The sequence below is a fragment of the Perca flavescens genome, chromosome 3 (genome assembly GCF_004354835.1).
Source record: "Perca flavescens isolate YP-PL-M2 chromosome 3, PFLA_1.0, whole genome shotgun sequence".
NCBI lineage: Eukaryota > Metazoa > Chordata > Actinopteri > Perciformes > Percidae > Perca > Perca flavescens.
Window position 1 is genome coordinate 4,623,945 of NC_041333.1, and position 23,775 is coordinate 4,647,719.

At 41.2% G+C, this 23,775-nt stretch overlaps 1 protein-coding gene across 4 annotated transcripts in view; it reads left to right on the forward strand.

Moving 5' to 3' along the window:
- Positions 1-23,775, forward strand: part of fndc3a (fibronectin type III domain containing 3A) — a 65,890-nt gene that overhangs the window by 23,803 nt on the left and 18,312 nt on the right. For all 4 annotated transcript variants that reach the window (XM_028570616.1, XM_028570645.1, XM_028570625.1 and 1 more), the window contains 8 exons: positions 1,121-1,196; positions 18,545-18,621; positions 18,734-18,980; positions 19,282-19,581; positions 20,935-20,993; positions 22,233-22,399; positions 22,515-22,574; positions 22,665-22,803. In XM_028570616.1, coding sequence (XP_028426417.1) covers positions 1,121-1,196; positions 18,545-18,621; positions 18,734-18,980; positions 19,282-19,581; positions 20,935-20,993; positions 22,233-22,399; positions 22,515-22,574; positions 22,665-22,803 — 1,125 coding nt within the window. The remainder of the gene's footprint in view (positions 1-1,120; positions 1,197-18,544; positions 18,622-18,733; positions 18,981-19,281; positions 19,582-20,934; positions 20,994-22,232; positions 22,400-22,514; positions 22,575-22,664; positions 22,804-23,775) is intronic.

The window sequence follows — 23,775 nt, forward strand, 5'->3', positions numbered from 1 at the left end:
GTTGGGCTTTGCGCTGCGATGCGCTGTGTTTCTGTAGCAAACTGATATTTTTATATCTTACATCTTTGTTGCCTTGTTCCACTTATTGGTTCGTTGAAGTTATCTACCCACTCCTATTATAGTCTTTTAATATGGCTTGTATGACAAACATGAACTGAAGTGTAGGTAGGTAGGTAGGTAGGTATACTGTACTGCTTCTTAGATGAGAATCCCAGATTCTGTAAATGATATGGCCTGAAATTGACAGTGACGGTTGCTTTACAACATGATATTGTGTATTGATTGTGTGTGTTACAGTACATTCAACACTCCCCTTTCACACACATTAAGTGTACCATTGATGGATTCTATTGTCCAGTTAATGGCAGTGGTTATTGGTGTCCTCACTTTAGTCTCTCATTATAAAAAAGATTTTTTTTGCAGTTTAATGATTGTTTATCCCACCAGCTAAATTGAGGACAACAGTTAACACTAGAGGAAGTCTTGCCCCAACTCTAGGCCCGACAGTCAATCAGTCAGTTAATTTCTCTCCTGATTTTGTGGCCAATACCTGTTTAGATGGATGTTCGTCCTAAAAGCAATTGGTGTGATTAAAGTTAAAGGCAACCTGTCCAAAGTTTTTTTTTTTTTTTTTTTTGTCTACTGCACAGATTTGAAGCTGGCTGGAGCACTTGTGCCATAGCAGACAGCTTTGTGTGTGTTGGTTCTTACTGATGCTGTGTTATTTCTGTTGCTTGTACTTGCCTCTGCCGGAGTTACCTGCATATTAGGCATCACAGAAATACGCTCAATGATTTTCAGGTGACTGTATTGTGATTGTAACACCAAACGCTATTGGTGTTAAGACTGTTGTGTGCTTTTCACGCAAATGATGCTGCTTATTCACACTAGAAATACATTCACAGAAATCTTACAAGATCTTGAGTTTGTACAACGCCAGAGCGACTTTTACAAAAAAAAAAATCAATTGTGGCTTCCGTTTACACACGTTGACCTGTGAAGTAGTCCATGTACAAACGGGGCTTCCGTTTGAATTAACTAGTTGCTGTAGAACATTTAAGTTTAAGTCTTTTAAGTTACCTTGGATAGTCAAATGAAATGTTGCTTTATTTCTCCACAGGTAATCCTGGTGCAGGTAAACCCAGGTGAGGCCTTCACTATTCGACGAGAGGATGGTCAGTATCAGTGTATCACAGGTAAGAAAGCTGCTCTTTCACTACGTATGTATATCCGTTTAATGTGATTCTGGATTTGAATGCATGTTGTCTAACAATCTAGTCGAATCAGAGAAGTTGATCACAAAATATTGTTTTATAATGTGTATAATACATGTGGATATATTTGGATATAACCCCTTTGTGCAAGGAGAAAAAAAAATGTAAATATCTCCCCTGTGGCACATCGTTTTAGCCTTGAAAAAATAAAGCAGTTTTGTATGATGACATCTGTTTGATTTTTAGAGTGCACCCTTTACACAAAATGTTTGGCCAGTCATATGGTTTAACCATATTTTATTTTTTTTTTAATAGTTATAGTTATGTAAACATATATTTTAGATACACAATTCCCAAAAGCAACAAGATGAAGAAAATTGTTTGATCACAGTTTCCTTCAAGTACTAGCATTACCTCCTAAATATGAAAACATGCAATATGTGCACAGCCTTATTCTTTTAAGATTACCAGTAAAGGTAGTAGTAGTAGCTTTTGCTGCAAGAGGTGCAGTTTATTCTGTGGCCAAATCATTACTGCTCCAGCACACAGTGCTCCATATTAAGTGTGAGTTTCAGGGCATTGTGACCGCAAGACAAATGCCTTCTTGGCTACACTCTTCACAGGGCTGCCAAAAAGCTCCAGGAAATGTATGGCTCATTCAAAATGCTTAGTACTCTGCTTTTACCCTGACTATCTATGGAAAGCTAAGAGCCTTGTCTAAATGAATTAATACAGCAGATATGGAAAATAACTAGGACTGGGTGATCTAGTGTCTCAGTTTTAATAAGAATGTCCTAATTAAAGGTTTTTCACAATAATACATGCAAATATTGCACGGGAGGAAAATCAAACTGATGATCAGTGCAATGCAAAAACCGAAATAACTCCTTTAGTTATTTTATTAACCACAAATTAGCTAAGTTTAAGCCAGTGTTAAAAGAAAACATTTGACAATTTTTCAAGAGCACTTTTCAAGAGCAGAACAGGTCATATTTTTCCCGTCTGAAATGTGCTCGACCGTAAGAGGTAAAAAATGAGATCTTAGCATCTCTGTGCCTGTTCGTGTAGATAATTATGACAAATAAAGAGGCCTTTTTCAATCCAATGTTGACGGCCCAAAAAGTGTCATGTAATCATAAGATTGCTAATGGTTCTTGCAGCGAAGAGCACATTTTATTAGGGGTGCACGATTCAGAAAATGTCACGATTCAATATCAATTCTTAGGCTCAAGATTCGATTGAAAATCGATTTTCGATTCAAAAACAATTGTCGATTTAAAAAAAAAAAAAAAAAAAAAAAAAAAAACGATTTACAGTATGTAAATGTAGTTACTTGCCATTGGGGTTACAGTAGACATACAATAAAAAATAAATAAATCGATTTTTGGAATTCTATGAATCGTTTTTTTAATCTGTAGAGCTTGAATCGCGATACAAATGTGAATCTTTTTTCTTTTTTTGCACACCCCTACATTTTATATTGGTGCTTACATTTGTTCTTATCTAATCTTAACAAGTGTAAGATTATAATCTGTGTAAGTATAATCGGATTGTCAGAGCTCAATTTTTGCTTAACCTCTTTATTTCCAGCAGTCATTTTCAACCGGATTCATTCAGCTTTTTCAGTGTGTGCAGTAAAGAGGGGAGGGGTTGGGCAGGATGCATTGACGTGTTTTTGAAGGAATGACAACAGGATGACAGTCAATGTCCCGCAGCTCCCAGGCTGCTCAATAACCTAATAGCATCTTATGGTTCCAGCCAGTGTATAGAATAGTACTGCTTGAAAGAACATGTTATGTAAGTGCATCAATATGTTTGAATAGAATTTGATATTTTTCAGACACAGAGCTGATGAAGCTTGATTGCATGGATTCACATCACACTTGCCTAATACGCATAGTAACTGAACAAAAAGGAGTTAAATAAAACATGTATCCCAACATGATAAACAATAGGCAATGCATGTAGAAGAAGCTGATTTAAAACCGACACAGAAAATGCATCTTTATTCTTGAGTTCAGTAACTGCGATGTTGTGTGCACATAAATGAATCTCCTTTGATTTTTATCGATGTTTCCTTTACAGCACTTCCTCTTGTACAGAATATGTCACCCCTGCATTTTATTTTTCCATATTCATGCTCTCGTGCCCCCAAAAAAACCCTTATCGGTTTTGCTATTCGAATGTCATTTAGCTTGCTGCTCTTCTTGTTTAATTTGACAGATGATGAAATCAACTGTGCACTGATATGCTATTATTATTAGTAAAACAAGCATATGGTATGATTACAGTGTGTTTGTAGAGGAGTTGGGGCAGAAAAAGGCCGTGTTTGAGTAAGATGTGTTACATTCTTATTTGTCCTGATGGCAGCCTTTTTCTTTTCCCTAATTGTTGGTGATTGCGCTGGCTTTGTGTCCGCAACAATGAAATCTGGCTCCGAAACGTCGCTGACATTGTGAACGGAAGACAGCTGGAGTAGTGGGAGGTATAGAGCTGCGGGGCCGTAAATTGTAAACCATTATGATAAAATGTAGTTGTCCGGGAAAACATGGATCTGGAAATGATTTGCTTTGTTTGTTATTCTCCACGGACGTCGCTTCACATATTGACATTTCTGGGAGCTCAGTGTCACTCGTTTTTCCCAGTTAAATGTTCAATTTGATTTAATAAAGACAGATAAAGGATGGCCGCATAATAAAGGTTTGTTAGTGAATAATGATTGCTATGGTTTGTGACCACAGCAGGCAGGCACTCGACATTTTAGCAGAAATGTAATGACCCTTATATAGACCGGTGCATAGTATCTCGCTGTTGAAAGACACTGGTATTGCTTGCCTGTAGCCTTTGGCTATGCCTTGTGGCGTACATGAATAATGAGACAATAGGCCTGTGAAATAGGCATCAGGCACCCAGCTTTAGATGACAAAGAAGCAAAAGCAGTAATATAAAGTGATCCTGCCTAGGCAGAAAACCATCATACGGTTTCCTCACACAGGGGCTCTTCTCCTTACTCTGTCTGACTGAGCTCTCACACCGGCCCCCCATTATGAGCTGAGTAAACCTTCCTAATAGGGAGTGAGCATACATAGTCTCTCCATCAGAGGAGAAACAAAGGGAGAGAGGTGCCACATAGATCAGTGTGACTGCTACTAACTGGCCTGTCACAGGGTGCACTCCTCTCTCTGTGACGTGAATAGAGGGATGACTCACCGCTTGCGGTGCAAGGAGGGAGGAAGAAGTGTGTGTGTGTGTGTGTGTGTGTGTGTGTGTGTGTGTGTGTGTGTGTGTGTGTGTGTGTGTGTGTGTGTGTGTGTGTGTGTGTGTGTGTGTGTGTGTGTGTGTGTCTGTCCGTGTGTGTCTGTCCGTGTGTGTCCGTGGTTTGTTGGTTTGGTTTATTTATTTATTTATTGGTGTTCCAACAACAGATCATTGTCGTTTACTTAAGGTTCTGTTTTCTTTCTGTCTCACCTTTTACCCTTGTATGTACTGACAGGGACAGCGTGACACAGTTTCAAAGCCATGTATTTTTCAGTATTCGCTCCATCCCATACCAATTTTTGTATTCAATTATGTATTTTTAGCAGCTGGATGTGTGTAATTGCTAAGTGTTAGCACATAACAGCCTGCTCAATATGAACAGACAATCTTGTAAAATGTATGGGAGGCATTATCCCTGTTTTGCCTTTTACAATGGAGGCTAATTAGAGTGGCCATTTAATATCTTCCTGCTAGCTGTCGTCCTTGCCATAAGGGGAGTTCTGTATGTGAGTGGTCATGCCCTTATGACCCCTCCGCGCTCCATCGGCCGCCCTTTCTCAGCGTCTGCCACTGTAGATCTGAAGGCTGTATCACTGGCACAAAGAGATGGATCACCTGATAAGCTGCATGACTGATGAGGCAAGTCAGCATTAGGACCATTGGGTTGATAAGATCCACTTCTTTATCTGACTTAGCCTGCCGGTGATTCACATCACTTTGGATGATTCAGTCTCTGGTTGATGGCTGAAAGCACCGTCTAGTTCCACTGGTCTTATTGAGTCTGAAAGAGATGTGCTTTCTCCCACAAAAGCGTGCTTGCTTGCTCGCTTGCTCGCTCCCTCGCTCAATATTTAGAACATCAATATAGCAGCAATCAAATATTTGCTATGCAAAGAAAATTTTAGAGTAATGGCGTCCTGAACAGAGAATGAAGTCTGTGTGTGTGTGTACTGCACTGGGCCAGTACACAAAATCCTACAACTAGGTAGATATCATATTGCCATATTGGCGCCGGATTTCTGTACCCAACGCTACTCGTCTCATAGCCCCAAAAAACACATGCACTTTGTGGTAAACAAATACAATGTTTGTATGTGCATGCGTACCCCTGGCTCAGTTTGTGGCCATTTTGCCAGTGTCTTCTGCTTTCTCCACGTTCCGATACCGGTTGGTCAGTCAGCCCATCTGCCTACTTCACTCTTATCTCTGATGCCATAGCTGTGAAACACCTCGTCTCATTCCTGATGGTGCTAGTCTATTTTCTATTTGAGGGACTTGAGGCTGTCATGTCCCTTGTGCCTGAGACTGAGCAGCCAGGATGTGCACTGCTGAACATCTGACACTGTGCGGTGATGGGGTATCCATTCTGTCAATGCACTAGTATAGTCTGTTTTGAGAGAAGTTCCACTGGAACTTACTTTTTGGAAACTGCTCTACTGCTACAATAGACATTTTCCATCATGTGTCTGTTCAAGACAAGTTTAGATTTTGTGGGATTGAGTGAAAACAGTCCAAGTGGAATCATTAAATTGAATAGCTACTGCAAGGGCTTGGTTATGACTGGAAAGAAGTAGATTGTATGACGTGTTGTCCAGCCATGTTGGAAGGCGGAGGCAGTGGAGGTGGGATGAAATCCCAGCAATCGTAGAGAGGCGGATGATGCGGTATTGTTTAAAATGGATTTAGCACACATTTTCAGACAATCTCTCCTAAAAGCCATTCATCATTCATTATTCATTTACCAACTGAATAAAACACAGACTGCATTCTCACCTCCACACAGCTGGCCAATCACAACGTCAAGAGGGTGTGAATGTCTGGTTGTAGTTTTTTGGGAAGTTGCAGAAATAGTCGGACACAACCCATGCCACCGTAATATAATGGAAAGGTGTTTCGGAGCTATTTGCCTATCCAACAAGGAGTTTTAATGGACTAAACTGGCAGTGGACAGTGCCGTATTAGTATTGGAAACCTTTTTTTCCACAATTCTCAAGTAGCATTGTAACGTGACTAGAAACATATAGATGATAGTCTTAAGTCTTAATTCTTACTAAAGTCAAAGATTGAAAATACTTTTAAAGGTCCAATGTGTAGGAATTTCTCCCATCTAGTGTTGAGATCATATATCACAATCAACTCTCTTGCACCACGCAGATCAAAGTACATATTACAGCTACGGTAGCCTTAACGCTTCAAAAAGCCGGTCTCTTGTTCTTTTCAATCTCCTTTTTCTTTTTCTGGGCGAAGAATTTGTGTTCCTGAAATTTTGATTTTGAATACGTGTGGTCCTCCACGTTTCCTTCTTCAAACTTGCCGGGGCCGGGAAGCTACGATACCCGTTAGCAGCATTAGCAGCAGCTGGGAGTTTATCATGTGACAGAGAAAACGTGAAAGGCGGAGCAGTATGTCCTGTATGTCCCTTACCAGCTAACGTATTTCAAGATGGAGCATGAATATGGAGCGTCTACCCCAAGGGCGTAAGCCTAGCTCTATTTTGATGCTACCAAGCCATCATCTCCCGTTAGCATCCCATTGACTGCCATTCATTTTGGCACCACTTTGACAGCGAATAACTTTACATCTGAAGCGTTTAAAGACTTTTTTTGTCCATTGTTTATTTCTAAAGAAACACGACAATGTATAAAAGACTCCATTACCTTGTACCTCACATTATGGCTCGGTAGCAGACGTTTTTATAAAAATAGGCTAATGATTGTGTCATAACCACGCGCCTTAATGTCGCATAGTAGAGAAATTACCGTACAGTACAGGAGAAGCTCAAAGGCAGTTTAGACTTACATTAGCTGTTTAAGTTAAATTACTAATGTTAACTACCATTTTAGTTAGCAATAATTAGCCTGTGCCCATGTTATCTCCTTACATATACCTACAGTCTCCGTATCTGTAAGATTGGGAATGATTGAGATTTCTCTCGGCACAGCTACCAGAAGACTTACAACTTTCAGACGCGTTGCTCACGTCACATTCTCTCAGTTGGAGGCTGCGCAGTAAAGCTGGCCATCACTGGAAAAGTGCTTCTAATAGCCTTCACTGGTCTCCGTCCAGAGCAACGGGATCTGTTGGTCCACTTTATACACTGTCTATGGTCTACCCCAGTTCATGCAAACGTAAGCTAATAGGAATACTTGGAATTGATGGTGGTGGTAAATATTCATGAAAAAGGATGTTTTGTGTGTTTGTGAACGTGCAACACAGATTTTAATAATGAACAACCAAACATGTTACACACTGGACCTTTTTAAGATGCAAAACCACCCTCTACCTGAGACCTGTTCCAGGAAATATTGTCACATTGTCTTTAGGATAAATAATAGGATATGCATCTGCCAAACTGTATCTCATCATCTTTTCAAGAGCCATACATTTTAGACATAAAAATATATAAAAAAAATTATAGGCTAAATAAAAATGTCATTTTTGTAGATTCCAAAAAAAGATGAGATGTTATTTTGCCACAAGAGCAAAAATTGTATTTCCAACTTATTTCTAACTAAATGGTCAGATTTAAAGTTGGTAAATATCAGCAGAAAATAGCTAGCTTCACTAGAAAAAATATCTGTATCTGCTTTCAAAGACCATAACCTTCCTTTATCCATACTATCTCCCATTATGTTCTTCGACACGCTGTCCGCCTCCTCCCTTTCCTCATTTCCTACCGCCTCTTTATTCAAAGCCTTCCGTTGAGTTAATATTGTGGCTAGTAAGTGGACAGCAAGGACCCGTAACCATCATGAAAGGATGGGCTTGCACTGGGGGCCTGGTGGCACAGGTATTGCAGGGCTCTAGAGCGCGACCAAAATTTGTAAGATTTTTCCTAGGTCACACCGGTGCACCTAACCTGTATTGGTACCAGTGTTTCCGCTGGTAACTCTGTTATTGCGGCCGCCACGACGAAAAACATATTAGATGTTATTGAATGCAACTAACTCCAATTCGTTGAGTAATAGCGTGTAAGACGGAGCCTGCTGGACCTGGGCGAGAGATGTGACCCATGGCCAGAATATCACGGTTCATAAAAATGCAGCGCAGTGACGATACAGACATTTCATAGCCTACACAAGACGTGTGTAACGCCGCTGACCCGCCAAGCGCATTCGACCCGTGCTGGACCCATTCATAATGAGTCAGCCGTCACTCTGTGAGTAGAATACGCTTCAGTCCATCGCATTCCCCCTTTCTCCTTCTCTCTCCCTATGTCTTTCTGTCTATTTTTTTTATTTTTTTTTTTTATAAAGATTTCAACCTTTATTTTGATAGGAATGCTGAAGACATGAAAGAGGAGAGAGAGGGGGGAATGACAAGCAGGAAAGGGCCGCAGGACGCAGTCGAACATATCTATCTATCTTAATCAGTCTGTTGTTGTTGAAAACAAGTGAAGGAGCTTTCTCAGAGATATATATATATATATATATATATATATATATATATATATATATATATATATATATATTTTGTATATATCCTAGGCTATTTATTTCAGATAACTTTCATTTACATGTGTTGCAGCTGTATATTTTCAAACTGGTAAAGAAACCCTGTCTTTGCATTTTATTTTAATCACAATCGGTTTTAATAAAAAAGCTTGTGAAAAGTGACTTTGACTTAAAACTGAACATTTAGCCCACTTTGTAAAAGAATACAGAGCTATATATTGTGTATCAACATTCAGCGTTAACAGCGACGCAAGGAAAAATTTGGGTGCACCTAAATAAAAAGTTAGGCGCACCAGTGCAACCAAGGCAAAAAGTTAGTCTGGAGCCCTGTATTGTGCTGTATAGAAATACACAGCATATACAATTACATGGTCGTATCCATTAAGATTAAAACCAATGTGCACCATTGTGGGGCTGTTGCATGCTTCTCTAACTCCCCGCACCCTCTCCCAAACAAAATGCATTGCAAATGGTTCTTAAAATTGGAGTACCAACATCAGACACATTCTCACATTATTTAATACTCGCCACCTCCCCCACCTAACTCCAAGCACACAAAGACTAGGTTCATTCACGGCTTCTGCAGTGTGTAGCTCTATGAATGACTGAGCTTGTGACTCATTCTCCCATTGCTGCGTTGATACGAAGGGGGAGGGGAAAAAAGGTAAAGAGGATGATAGGAGATGATGAGAGAGGTAGGGGGGGGGGGTTGTTTTTCTTCTAAATCTAGTCAACGGTGGGAACGTCCGGAGGAACAGGGCCATTCCATGTCCACTCAGCTATTTTTGGATTTGTTAAATTATAAACATCACTGTGTTTGTGAGCTTAGCTTTTCGTTACAGGAGGAGACAATGGTTTTAGAGTGGAATCTTCACTTCCTGAATGGAGCCAAATCATTCATTATTTAAAACAGTCCGGCCCCTGTGGTCATGGCCCTTCTCTCGTTCTGGGTTTGTCTGGCTGACAGTGCAATGTTCTGTAATAAGCACAAGGAGGAAGGTTACTGATTCCCTCCCCTCCTGTAAACATCATTCATGCCAGTGTGGTTGTAATCAGGAATTCTGACAAAGTTAACCTTAAAAACCTGTGCTCTGGTTTGTACACAGAATGCCATTTTCCTCAATTTCCACTTGCTCCCCTCCTCAGTATGCCTGGATTGGTGAGAGTTTGTTGCTAAAGGGAAAGTTGTGGAGAAATTGCCTGGCCAAAGGATGGGCGCACACATCCGTGGCTTCATAATCTGCTAATAGAATGTTGTGCTTATTGCAAATTACTACCCTCTTAATTGATGAAAGATCTTTCCTGCCTGCAAGGAAAATGTGCCATGCAAAAAAAAAAGAACTATTCGCCACAGTGTCATCACTAAAGGCCCTTTTAAGAATGAAGGTTCGAGTTTTAACTTGCAATTAGTGCTTTTTTGTTTAATTGACAGTTCAGTACTTAAGGTGCTTACCCACTGCTAGTGCCAGCTCTACTCTGCTCGACTCGGCCTCGGTGCCCCATCCTCCATTTTACATTGCAGATTTAGTGGCTGGTCGTCATAGCGACGCCGCAGGAAACTGCCTTGACCTAACGCGACACACACACAGAACGTCAAAGGTGTGTTGTGTTTGATTCTCGGCATGTGGCTGTTTGCCAGAAGGCAAATTTAGTTTCAGAAGAAGCTGGAGGCAGCAAAAAAACCACCACTGGCTAAAGTATTTAAAAATGGCGGGTTTGTTGAGGACACACACCCCCCCCCCATAGCAATGACGCAGTGATTAGTGACGATTCTCTCCGACCAATCAGGAGTCTGCAGGTTTTCACGTCACCTTTTGGTATCACCTTGGCTCGCTTGGAACCTCGACGGAGGTGCTACTAAAAGAAGTACCTGTTAGCAGGTACCAGGGACTCTTTTTTTTTTTTTTTTTTTTTTTGTAATGGAAAACCAAAAAAGTAGAGTCGAGGCGTGTCGAGCAGGTACCATGTAATGGAAAAACGCCATTAGTCTTTTTCCCTTGCTTGGCTGTAATTAATTGCCATCCCTTGCCTATGCGTTCTCTCCTGCTGTTTGTGGATGGACACAATTTGTTAGCTCTAATTAATAATCCAGCCCGCTCCATCTTTATGAGCTCACAGTTCATCATGTTGCCGTTGAGAGCTTATTGAGAGCTCCCATATGAAACCACTCTGTCTCTCTGCTCGGTCTTTCTACCTGTCTCACTCTTGTTCTCTCCGTCTGTGTGTCTAGCTTGATTTTTACTCCCTTTTCTTAACCCCCCGCGCCTCTATTAAACTTCTTCTCCTTTTTTTTATGGTTCCTATCTAATTGAGGGTTACTTTGCACATCAGTTTGCTTGGATTGTTGCCATTTATTTCAGAGCCACGTCTGCCAAGTTTCCTCGGTTGCCTTAGAAGACCTGCGCGAAGTCCCACTTGAGTTTGTTTGAGATCTCGATCCATTTTCAGTCAAGAGGAAGCAGGTGGGTGCTCAGCGTGGCCTTACCACCCTTGCGCATCTGTGTATGTGTATGTATATGTGTGGACGTGTCTGGCCTTTGAAGTCTCTCCCTTGGCTTTTTCACCCACCCTGAACAATTATCCCCCATCTCTCAACGTTAACCTCCAACCCCCTCTCGACTCAGACACGCCACACCAGTTGATTCTGTTGGCCTGCCCCAGGAGGCGTGGAGGTGGAGACGGCTTATGTGATGTTGACGGGAGATGATGGCGTTCCCAAAGTGTTGTCTAGCCTCTGTTTACACTGCCTGAACGGGCAGCTTGTTTGTGGCTATTCTTGGCTCCGTGTCAGCCTGCCGTTTTGTGGAGGAGGACTGATGTTTTTCCCGTGACTGCTTCCTCTGGAAGGCTGGCACTCCACGGCCACGTCAGCACAACCAATGCTCCAGTCGACTCAGGGGGAGGGGAGGGGAGGGGGGGAGGGGATGTGGCCTTTTCTAACTGATCTCTATCAGCACTCGTGCGTCAGTCTGATGTAAAAGAGTGGGTGTTTTTCCCCCCCATTCTCCACCCTACATCTCCTCTCTCTTTTTCTTTTTTCTCTCTCTGGTAGATGTGTGTGGCTCCCTCATCCTACCTCCCTCACCCTATGCTTTCCTCATCTCCCTTCGTTCTCTATTCGGTACACAAAATCTTTCATTCTTTAATATTAAACGCTAACGTGATTCATCAGATTTCTGTTAGTCAGCATTGGCAGCACTAACTGGAGTCGCCCTAATCAGTCATCACGCAGGTGCCCAGCAGCACTCGGCACGAGCACGACATCATTTATTAGTCTTAAAAGTGAGTGGAGTTAACAGTGCACACTTTGAACTCCCACTCAAATGATATTGTAATCTGAAATCAATGAGGGCCGAGCCTGTGTGACAGCGTTCATTCAGGCTGAGCTCTCCCATGCTCCCTGAATTGAGATTTTGTCCTCGCTCACCTTGTCTTCTTAGGCAGTGAGTCACTTCCCTACGTATCAGTCCGCTGGCTCAGTGTACTGAGACGGGCTTCAAAGCTCTTTACCATTTTGATACGAGTATAAGAGGCCTACCTAACAAGGACTAATGCAGTATCTATCTAATTAAGCGGGACACCTCTCTGTGTGTGTCTGTGTGTCTGTGTGTGTCTATCTATATCTCATGAACCGTTCATCCAGTCTACTTCACATTTGGTTTCCTGGGTACCCAATGAACTTGGGGTTTGGATTTTGGAGCAGTGTAGACAGCATTGGATATGGGATGTTAAAAATAAAACTAAATGCTAGGCCAGCACGATAAATCGTTATAAAATCGCGATCTTGATTCACCCCGTTTGCAATTTAATTTTTAAATAATATATATAATAATAAATAAATCATTTTTAATTCCTCCAATTAATTTATTGAATGCACTTGACATTGACATGTTTTAATTATGTAAAGACCTGTTCGAGGAGTTCAGATAGAGCCTGTATCAGGGCCATATTTAGTTCAATGTGTTATATGTCACTATTTCTGGTAGCCTACTGTACTTAAATGGCCAGTATGTACTTTTTCTTTATTCATTGAAGCCTCTATGTTTACAGGCTTGTGGTAATGCGCAATGTGCTATAAAACTAACTTTCTAACTGCGTGCCAATCGCTGCTCATGCACACGCATTCATTCTCCCTTGTAGGGGGAGGGGCTTAGGAGACCGTTTTGGGCTTTAGTGGAAAGGGGGGAGGGACTGATAAGTTGTCGGTGTCCTGGATCTTCACAATCCTACCTACGGCGCCTTTGACAAATGTATTACATTATAATGACACATCAGGTAAAACATTTCATTTCATATATATATATATATATATATATATATATATATATATATATATATATATATATATATATATATATATATATGTATGTATGTATGTATGTATGTATGTATGTATGTATGTATGTATGTATATATATATATATATATATATATATATATATATATATATATATATATATATATATATATATATATATGTATATATGTATATATATATATATATATATATATATATATATATATATATATATATATATATATATACACACACACACACACACACACACACACATACATACAGTGTACTTGCTATTTTGCAAGTTCTCCCACTTAGAAATCATGGAAGGGTCTGAAATTGTCATCATAGGTGCATGTCCACTGAGAGACATAATCTAAAAAAAAAAAATATCAAGAAATCACAATGTATGATTTTTTAACTATTTATTTGTATGATACAGCTGCAAATAAGTATTTGAACACCTGTCTATCAGCTAGAATTCTGACCCTCAAAGACCTGTTAGTCTGCCTTTTAAAATGTCCACCTCCACTCCATTTATTATCCTAAATTAGATGTACCTGCTTGAGGTCGTTAGCTGCATAAAGTCACCTGTCCACCCCATACAATCAGTAATAATCCAACTACTAACATGGCAAAGACCAAAGAGCTGTCCAAAGACACTACAGACAAAATTGTACACCTCCACAAGGCTGGAAAGGGCTACGGGGAAATTGCCAAGCAGCTTGGTGAAAAAAGGTCCACTGTTGGAGCAATCATTAGAAAATGGAAGAAGCTAAACATGACTGTCAATCTCCCTTGGACTGGGGCTCCATGCAAGATCTCACCTCGTGGGTTCTCAATGATCCTAAGAAAGGTGAGAAATCAGCCCAGAACTACACGGGAGGAGCTGGTCAATGACCTGAAAAGAGCTGGGACCACCATTTCCAAGGTTACTGTTGGTAATACACTAAGACGTCATGGTTTGAAATCATGCATGGCACGGAAGGTTCCCCTGCTTAAACCAGCACATGTCAAGGCCCGTCTTAAGTTTGCCAATGACCATTTGGATGATCCAGAGGAGTCATGGGAGAAAGTCATGTGGTCAGATGAGACCAAAATAGAACTTTTTGGTCATAATTCCACTAACCGTGTTTGGAGGGAGAAGAATGAAGAGTACCATCCCAAGAACACCATCCCTACTGTGAAGCATGGGGGTGGTAGCATCATGCTTTGGGGGTGTTTTTCTGCACATGGGACAGGGCGACTGCACTGTATTAAGGAGAGGATGACAGGGGCCATGTATTGCGAGATTTTGGGTAACAACCTCCTTCCCTCAGTTAGAGCATTGAAGATGGGTCGAGGCTGGGTCTTCCAACATGACAATGACCTGAAGCACACAGCCAGGATAACCAAGGAGTGGCTCTGTAAGAAGCATATCAAGGTTCTGGCGTGGCCTAGCCAGTCTCCAGACCTAAACCCAATAGAGAATCTTTGGAGGGAGCTCAAACTCCGTGTTTCTCAGCGACAGCCCAGAAACCTGACTGATCTAGAGAAGATCTGTGTGGAGGAGTGGGCCAAAATCCCTCCTGCAGTGTGTGCAAACCTGGTGAAAAACTACAGGAAACGTTTGACCTCTGTAGTTGCAAACAAAGGCTACTGTACCAAATATTAACATTGGTTTTCTCAGGTGTTCAAATACTTATTTGCTGCTGTATCATACAAATAAATAGTTACAAAATCATACATTGTGATTTCTGGATTTTTTTTTTTGTAGATTGTCTCTCACAGTGGACATGCACCTACGATGACCATTTCAGACCCCTCCATGATTTCTAAGTGGGAGAACTTGCAAAAATAGCAGGGTGTTCAAATACTATATATATATATATATATATATATATATATATATATATATATATATATATATATATATATATATATATATATATATATATATATATATATATAAAACTAATGCAACAGCCCTGCAATTATACTGTACGATCACTTGGAGGTTGTAGTTTATGGTGCTCTTGAACGGTACTCTGTAATACTGAGAGTAGGGTTGGGCTATATGGAGAAAATCAAATATCACAATATTTTTGACCAAATACCTCGATATTGATACCGCAGCGATATTGTAGTGTTGACTATTGGTGCTTTCACAAAATATTTACACAATTAGATTTTTGATAAATAATCATCAGCAATGTGGATATAATGACTAAGTGAGTAAAGGCAAATTATAGAACAGTCTGGTAAGTTCAGAAAATGACATCACTTTACTGTAATGCAGCCTTTAAAACCAGGAAAAGACAACACTGTTGCCATATTATGATATTACAATATCCAAAATCTAAGACCATATCTAGTCTCACATCACAATATCGATATAATATCGATATATTGCCCAGCTCTAACTGAGAGGTTTTTCTAATAGTCCACGCTCGGTATAAATATTAGAAATACCTCTCAGTATGACACAATACAATCCAACAGCAGCACCACAAACCCAAACCTTCAAAAAGACCATTAAGTTGATTCAACACCTTTTTTTTTTTAAAGCCGTTTCAACAATAACTGAACTCTATAACCTTCATAAAGGTAGGGTGTATTGCATGGCTGTTATATTAGACTGTAAGCTTTTAACTAGGTTTACCTGACAAACTGGCATCTGTCCATATATCAACACTATCTTACTGTTCCTCTCCCCTGAGAGGTGGAGCCTGGACTCCAGCACCTGGGGAGGTGGTGCTCGATGCTAGAAATGGGAGGTTTGAATGTATCATTACACAAAGCCAGCCTCTGTAGTCATGTGCACATTTATGGTTGCTCATTTAGAAGTGCCTTCTCTCCTGCTTACGCCCGCTTTGGCAAAAGGAAAGGGAAACTCTTCCTCAAGCAGGCGGCTGGGAGGTCAGTGTGTGTCATGGACCTTTTTTGCTCTCCGGCATGACATCTGGCATTGGCGCCCCGGTGTTTGTCTTAGGTTTGTAAGAAGAGAAATGTGCGAATGGGCCATCTTAGCACAGAGCTCCCTCTCTCCCTTTCCCTCTCCCAGGCTTTGTGCTGAGCCCCTCACTTCTCTGAGCTGAGCTAAGCCACTGCACCGGCCCCGACAACATAGCCGAGCAGGGAACTTTGTTGTTTCTCAGCACTTTTATAAAGTGGTCTTTTTTTGTGTTTGCCAATTCAAAATAAAAATAAAAAATGCATTTCTCTACTTTTTCTTACTCTGTTTAAAAAAAAATATATAAGTTGAAAATGAAGAGCTGGTTTAGAAGAATGAATCAACTGTAGGGATTGTCCCTCCGACAGAGAATGCTTGAGGTCGGCTCTTGTGAAAGTCTGCCAAGTGTCACATGCCATAGGTGGCATGACGGGAGGAGTCATTATGGTTGTACATGGTTACGGAAATAAAAGTCAACTTATTATCTGCCTAGAAGGTTTAAGGCAAGGGAGTAAGCCAGCCTCCACAAAGCGTAGCTCCTATGGAGCCATTTTGATGCTACCAAGCCATCACCTCCCGTTAGCATCCCATTGACTGCCATTCATTTTGACGTCACTTTGACAGCGAATAACTTTACATCTGAAGCGTTTAAAGACTTTATTTGTCCACCAGAAACATAGAACAACAACGTATAAAAGGTTCCGTTACTTTGTACCTCACGTTATGGCTCCGTAGCAGACGTTTTTGTAAAAATAGGCTAACGATTGTGTCATAACCACGCGACTTTCTGTCGCATAGTAGAGGAATATAGTACGGGAGTACAGTTTGGACTTACATTAGCTGTTTAAGTTTAATTACTAATGTTAACTAGCATTTTAGTTAGCAATAATTAGCCTGTGCCCATGTTATCTCCTTACATATACCTACGCTCTCCTTCTCTGTAAGATTGGGAATGATTGAGATTTCTCTTGGCACAGCTACCAGAAGACTTTCTCAGGTTGTCAGACAGGTTGCTCACGTCACATCTACGTCTTCAAGCTCAATTGGACGCTGCGCAGTAACGCTCAGCCATCACTGGAAAAATGCTTCTAATAGAGACACGGGATCTGTTGGTCCATTTTTATTTTACTGTCTATGGTTTAAGGCAGCTGGAGCACTTTCAAGGCTTGGATGTACAATACTAAAGATGAGCAACTGTACTGAAATCAATCTTTTTGATTACAAAGTCAACAGTACTGTCAGAAGGCTGTGTGTAAAAACATGGTGGAAAAAGTCAACAAAGCCTAATTCACTCTCCAAGTTTAAAATCTTGTTGGAATTTTAGGCAAATTTCTGGTTAGTGCTTCCGGCGGCTCTTTTAAAAAAAAACTTGTAGCTGATGGCCTTAACATAAAAAGCTACAGGGTTATTATTCAGGCAACTGCTATGTTGAGCCTCACCAAGGTATCATTAAACTAAACTTAAACCCGTGTGTCCCGTCCCTGTCTTCCCGTCGAAAGGGCACTTGTTGTCCTCCCGGGAAAATTTAAACTTTTTTTTTATGTTTTTGACACTTTTTCTGACCTTTTTATATCCCTTTCTTCTGCATTTTTTCTACGTTTTCAATGGTTTTGTTACCCAACCACCATACACTACTAACACCAACTTATTACCACTAGGTTAACACTTATTTTTGGAATTTATGGACAATAATCTTCATTTGTCGGAAATTATACCTACTAAATAAAAATAAAAATTATGACATAATTTGACTAACATTAGAGGAAATATGTATTGATGGATAATCCGCCCGGATGGCTCAGTTGGTAGAGCAGGCGCCCATATATAGAGGTTTACTCCTCGACGCAGTGGGCCCGGGTTTGACTCCGACCTGCGGCCCTTTGCTGCATGTCATCCCCCCTCTCTCTCCTCTTTCATGTCTTCTGCTGTCCTATCCAAATAAAGGCTGAAAATGCCCAAAAACATAATCTTAAAAAAAAAAAAAAAAAACTGAGACTTCAAAGAGTCAAATTTTTTTGAAACGCTAAAACTTGAATAAAACATCCAAAATTCAATAAAAGTAGTGATCGTGAATTGTACGTGCCAAGAGCATTGTATGGAATCCATCAAATTCTTGGGTAATTTGTATTTAAAAAAGAAAAATAAGATATTTCTGATTTGAAATTTTGAAAATGGGTCAAATTGGACCCGAGGATAACATGAGGGTTAAACTAAAAAAAAACTCTTGTTAGCTGTTGGGCCCATGCTAGAGCTTGAGTCAATCGGGTCAGACTAGGGCTGAAATTTCCACCCCTAGCTCTAATCTAATACTTTCATCCCATTTACCACAGATGAAACCGCTGTTTGCCCTGAGGGAAAGTGTTTGATCTCGCTCCTTCCTTTTTCACAGGTCCTGCTCAGGTTCCCATGATGTCTCCAAATGGTTCAGTGCCTCCAATCTATGTGCCTCCTGGATACGTTTCACAGGTATTCATTCTATACTGCTACCAGTGCAATGTTTCTAAATTTGGCCTCTGGCCGAGCGAACTCAGAGCAGCTTTGATATCTGCTTCCTGTGCTCTTGTGCGTTTCCTCTCAGATCATAGAAGAGAACGGAGTGCGGCGGGTTCTGGTTTTACCTCAGCAACCAGAGTTCCACCCAGGGGGCCACTCCCCTCTCCACCACCCTCCACCTCCACCCCATGCCCACCTGCCTGCCTTCATCCCACACCCTGCCATGATGCCCCCGCCACCCCACCTGTACACGGGCATGGCAGGGGGTGTGGGCGACATGAGCTCTCAGTACATCTCCCAGTACCATCCGGCTCATATCTACTCAGAGCAGGGTGAGTTGGAGCCAGCAGTGACTGGGCTGTATCGGTATATGAAGATGTTATTTATTTGTCCCCAGCACTTCATTTGCACAGTTTAGTTATTCAATCAAGGTCTGAGTCAAACTGTTTAGACTTTCAGTTTCTCAATCTTAGCAGGTTTACCTCAGTACCACCCCTGTTTATTTGTATGCCCTTTTCATAGTAACCTGTGAGTTTTTGACCTGCTTCTCTGGCTGCCAGAAAGGTCTTTTTTTTTGTAATCCTGTCTGTGTCGCTATGAACTCACAAGTGTTGCCTTTTTTGTTCCTTTTAGTCTCTGCAGATTCTCACTCCCAACACGGACGCCCGCCGTTTGTTCACAGAGACGACAGAACTAGCAAAACGTACGAGCGTCTGCAGAAGAAACTGAAGGACCGTCAGGGAGGCGGAGGAGGCGGGCAGGTGAAGGACAGCCCTCCCCCTTCGCCACAGAAGACTTGCAACAGCCCCACGACAGTGGACATCCACAACGGCGTCGTAGGCAATGTGCTGGAGGCGGAGCAGGGGCAGCTCAGCCACGCAGTGGCCGGCCCTGACAGGCAGGCAGGCAGGGGGAGAAATGGAGAGTCAGGAGGTAAGGGGGTTAGAGGGTAGCGGTTTGTCGAGGGTTCACAATCGGGCCAACACACAGCATTCACAGCCTTTCCCGGATGTTAGGACAATGTTGTGTTCAGGAGCTGAGAATAGTGCCTCATTAGCTGCTGCAGCTGGTGGCAGTGAGGGATCAGCAACACGGCCACCGTTATTCTTGATTACATAAACTCTGACTGCTCATTAATCATGGAGTTTAACACTGCTACTTGGCAACACCAGTGCATAATTAAGGAATTACTGTCAATTTTGAAAGCTTTACCTTATGACCTAAAGAAGGTTGCTGAAATGTAGGAATACTGAAATATGAGCAACCTACCACTGAAATGTAGTGAGATGTTTAAATCATGCAGATATCTACTATCTATCTTTTAACTTTTGATAATTCCTAGAGAAGGGGGAGTTTTTGCATTCTATTCTATTAGAGCTGCGCGTACAAATGTACCTAATTAGCAAACCAAATTTGTGAACTTGAAAATTACTATGACTGTGCAACCCTCTCATGATTGAATTATGTATTTTAGCTGCAATGCATTAGATTCAGGTCTCATCAGGCCTCAGTCGGTAATAAAATTCCTACCATTGCTTTTTCCACAATAAAAACCTCAGTTTACCTGCTGATTCCGAATGTTGATATGCAATGTTGAATTTATAAAGACATGTCACAGCTTTGAAGTTCAAAGAAAACCACAGCATTTCCCATTTGTTAGGTGATTTATTTTTTATTATTGTAGATAAATATTCTCAGTGTTGGTTGAGCATGCAAAAGGTAGTTATTCCACCGGATAACATGTTGGATAGATGGTGCCATGTGTGCTCACTCACTGGCGTAGCAAGTGAAAACATTCCGCGGCACCTACACTCTGCTAATGGTCCGCATACGTTACACGTTCAATATCTCTTCTCTGCTAACCTTGTTATGTTTGGCTAAAAAGATGTTTAAAACGGTCAAATCTGATGGAGAGGGGGAGAAAAATACGCAGGAACAGGTGACCGGGGCTTCCAGCTCCGTCGTTTCACTTGCGCTCGCCATAGTGTGACTGACTAGAGCTGCAATCTGCTTGTTGAAGCTAACTTCAGTGCAGCTACAAACAAAATGCAAAATCGGCAACTAGAAAGCATTATTGCCGATCTCTGAATATGTATTTTACTGAATATCAGCCGATAACGATCGGCGGCCGATTTATCGCGTCATCTCTAATTACTGTAGCAAGACAGATATTACAGTGCCCACAAAATCCTGCAGAAACATTTGCAGGCAGATAATAGGTCAGTATTGCATGTTTAGACTGATGATGATGACGATGGTGTGTTTTATCTGTATTTCTCTCCTCAGAGCTGGATAAGGAAGCTCAGGCCCTTCTAGCGCTATTGAGTACCATCAGTACACCAGTGGTTAGTATTCACTTCTGCTATCTTATTTTATTGTTTTTCTCCATACAATTTGCATGATTTTATGTGACTCCATTAGCGCGTGTTCATGAAAACCCGTAATGATGCAAATGCGGTGCGTCATTAAACATTCTATTAACATCCCTGATGAATTTTTGCATACATCTTGCTAATGGAGTCAGACCTGCTGACTAGCATCCATGTGTTGATTTCTATTCCCAAATGTACCACCAAACAACTGTGCTAGCAGTTACTAAAGGGTTTATTAAAGCTTTGCCTCGAAAGAAGTACTGATTTTTAGCTAAAATATACCACGCTCTCCCATCTTCATGGTACTATGCTTGGTGACTTGTAGACGAGAATTTAGATCACTTATTAGACTTGGGCAAATAATTGGATAGAAATATATACATGTATGCAAAAGTGCTGTTTGTTTTATTCTTTGAAATAACATGTGAAAACCTCTGATTTAGTAGTGATGGTCTCACAGCAGCAATGTGGATAAATAAAGAGGAGAATAGCAGTTTCAGCCGCAGCTGGATGGGAGGCAGCGGAACCCGAAATAGAATTTCCTTGACCTTATATAAGATGGGCTTTGTTATACACTGTCGCTAAGGTCTAAACTCCTTGTAAAAGTAGCAAAACAAGTCCATTGGAAAGATGAAGGATAAGGTTATAGCAGGATGTCTAAAACAGGCAAGGTTCGGCTTCAATGGAAAATGGATTCTTTCCGTCTTTGCTGCCACGCTGTTTTGTTGAAGGACTGAGAATCGAACTGTGAGAAGTGAAGGAGTAAGGTGGGCCCCCAGGGCAGAGGGGAGGAGGAGCCACAGACTTGACCTGATTGACTTCTTCCACATACGAATCCCCCCCTGCCGTGTAGCTAAGGCTATTTTTAAGCCTCCTCAAAAAAGAATGAAAAATCTTAAGGTTGCACAACACATCCCTGCCAAGTTCTGAAAACTTTTTCCCAAAGTGGCAATCAGCTTGAATATATTGATCCCTGTCTCTTTTCCTCTACAAAGCATTGTGATTTTTTGTGTTGGTTTTGGAAATGTAAGAATAAGAAATCTACTTGAAAACTTGGTACAGGACTACCAGACATGACTCTATTTGGACTTTGGTTTAGGGTAGGAAACGAAGTAAGAGCCGTGGTAAGAGGAATAAAAGCTTGCGTTCCATGGTCAGGTTTGATGGTTTTACGTAGACTTGATTGTGACCCATGACATTTTCATATGACAGGTGTCAGACATCCAGGCCAGAGGAGCAGTAGCGAGCTGGGATGCGCCCACCAGGCCCGAGAGCGAGAATGGCAGCGTGGAGGACGACTGCGGCCCCCCGGAGCCCCTCAGCTACGAGGTCTCCATCTCATTTAGCGGCAAAGACGGGAAGTACAAGAGCATGTACTGGTGAGCACTGGCTGCGAGACGCTACAAGGATTAAGATTTTTTTATTTTTATTTTTTACAGACATTCATTTAAAACATGACACTAAAGAACATTTGTGTTTTATTTGTTGATGCAGCGGAGAAGAACTAAGTGCTACTTTAGAAGATCTTCGACCAGCAACAGACTATCATGTCAGGTTGGCATAACCCTCTGCCTGCTTTTGTTTGATCTACATTGTTAATACACAGACCGACATGTTGTAACCACTTTGATCTTCTTTCCTCAGGGTCCAGGCCATTTGTAACTGTTTACAGGGAAGCCCGTCGGAGGCTGTGAGCTTCACCACTTTAAGCTGTGAGCCGGATCCTCCCAACGCTCCCAGGAAGGCCAGTGGGACCAAGAACACACTTGTACTCCAGTGGAAGGTAAACAAAAAAAGAAGTTAATGGATGAGTGATGGAGTTTCATTTCATTTATTTGTTCATTTAACAGGGTCGGTGCTCATTTATTAACAGTAAAGTAACTGGGAATGAGCCAGAGTTATCTCAGAAGGCTAATGTTCATCCATTATCCCTGGCCAGTTTGAAAATGGCAACCCAAAAAATAATAAAATACAATAAAATGACTTAATACAGTCAGCACGTAAAAGCAACATGCACGGACCAACGCTCAAAACAGGCACAACAAGTAACAAACACAACACATCAGACAGCAAGTCAAAACCAACAAGACAGGTCTGCAGGCAGGCAGCAAAAGTCAGCAGGCAGTCAGCAGTCTAATGTGCACATATCTGATTATCAATTAAGTCATTTCTTCTGCTGATCAGTAAAAGAACAATAAGTATTTACTTCTCTTATCTGCATTGGCAATATATTCCAGTCATTTTGGATGCTGTCATAGAGTTGGGATTTTAAACCACAACTAGCACAACTACCAACCACAGCTATCTGACAGAAAGCAATAAAACAGATGAACCAAACATTTAGACAATTGTCTCTTTTGTGTACAGTAATAATACCGAGGTGTTACAATAAAATGTGTTTAAGTTCCACACACATACGCGTGCTCTTAAGTAGCCATATGGTACGTGGTGGTTAATTATAACACAATCTCCCAGTTAAAATCCCCAAACTGGCTGGGGGAACAGAGAAAAAAAAAAGTGATTCCGAAGCAATCTCCCCTTCCTGAACAGCCATTGCTGAGATCAGTGTGGTACTTTACCTTCTGCGGCTTCATTAAAGTTGCTCAATTGCTAGCAGTAAACGGTAGTGGTTACACAGATCACCTCCCACGTGTGAGTGTAAATGTGTGAGAGTTTAGCTAGGCATTTTCAAGAACAACCGTGCATGCTCAGCTAACTTCACTGAATTAATTAAACCATAGAAGAGTGTGCTCAC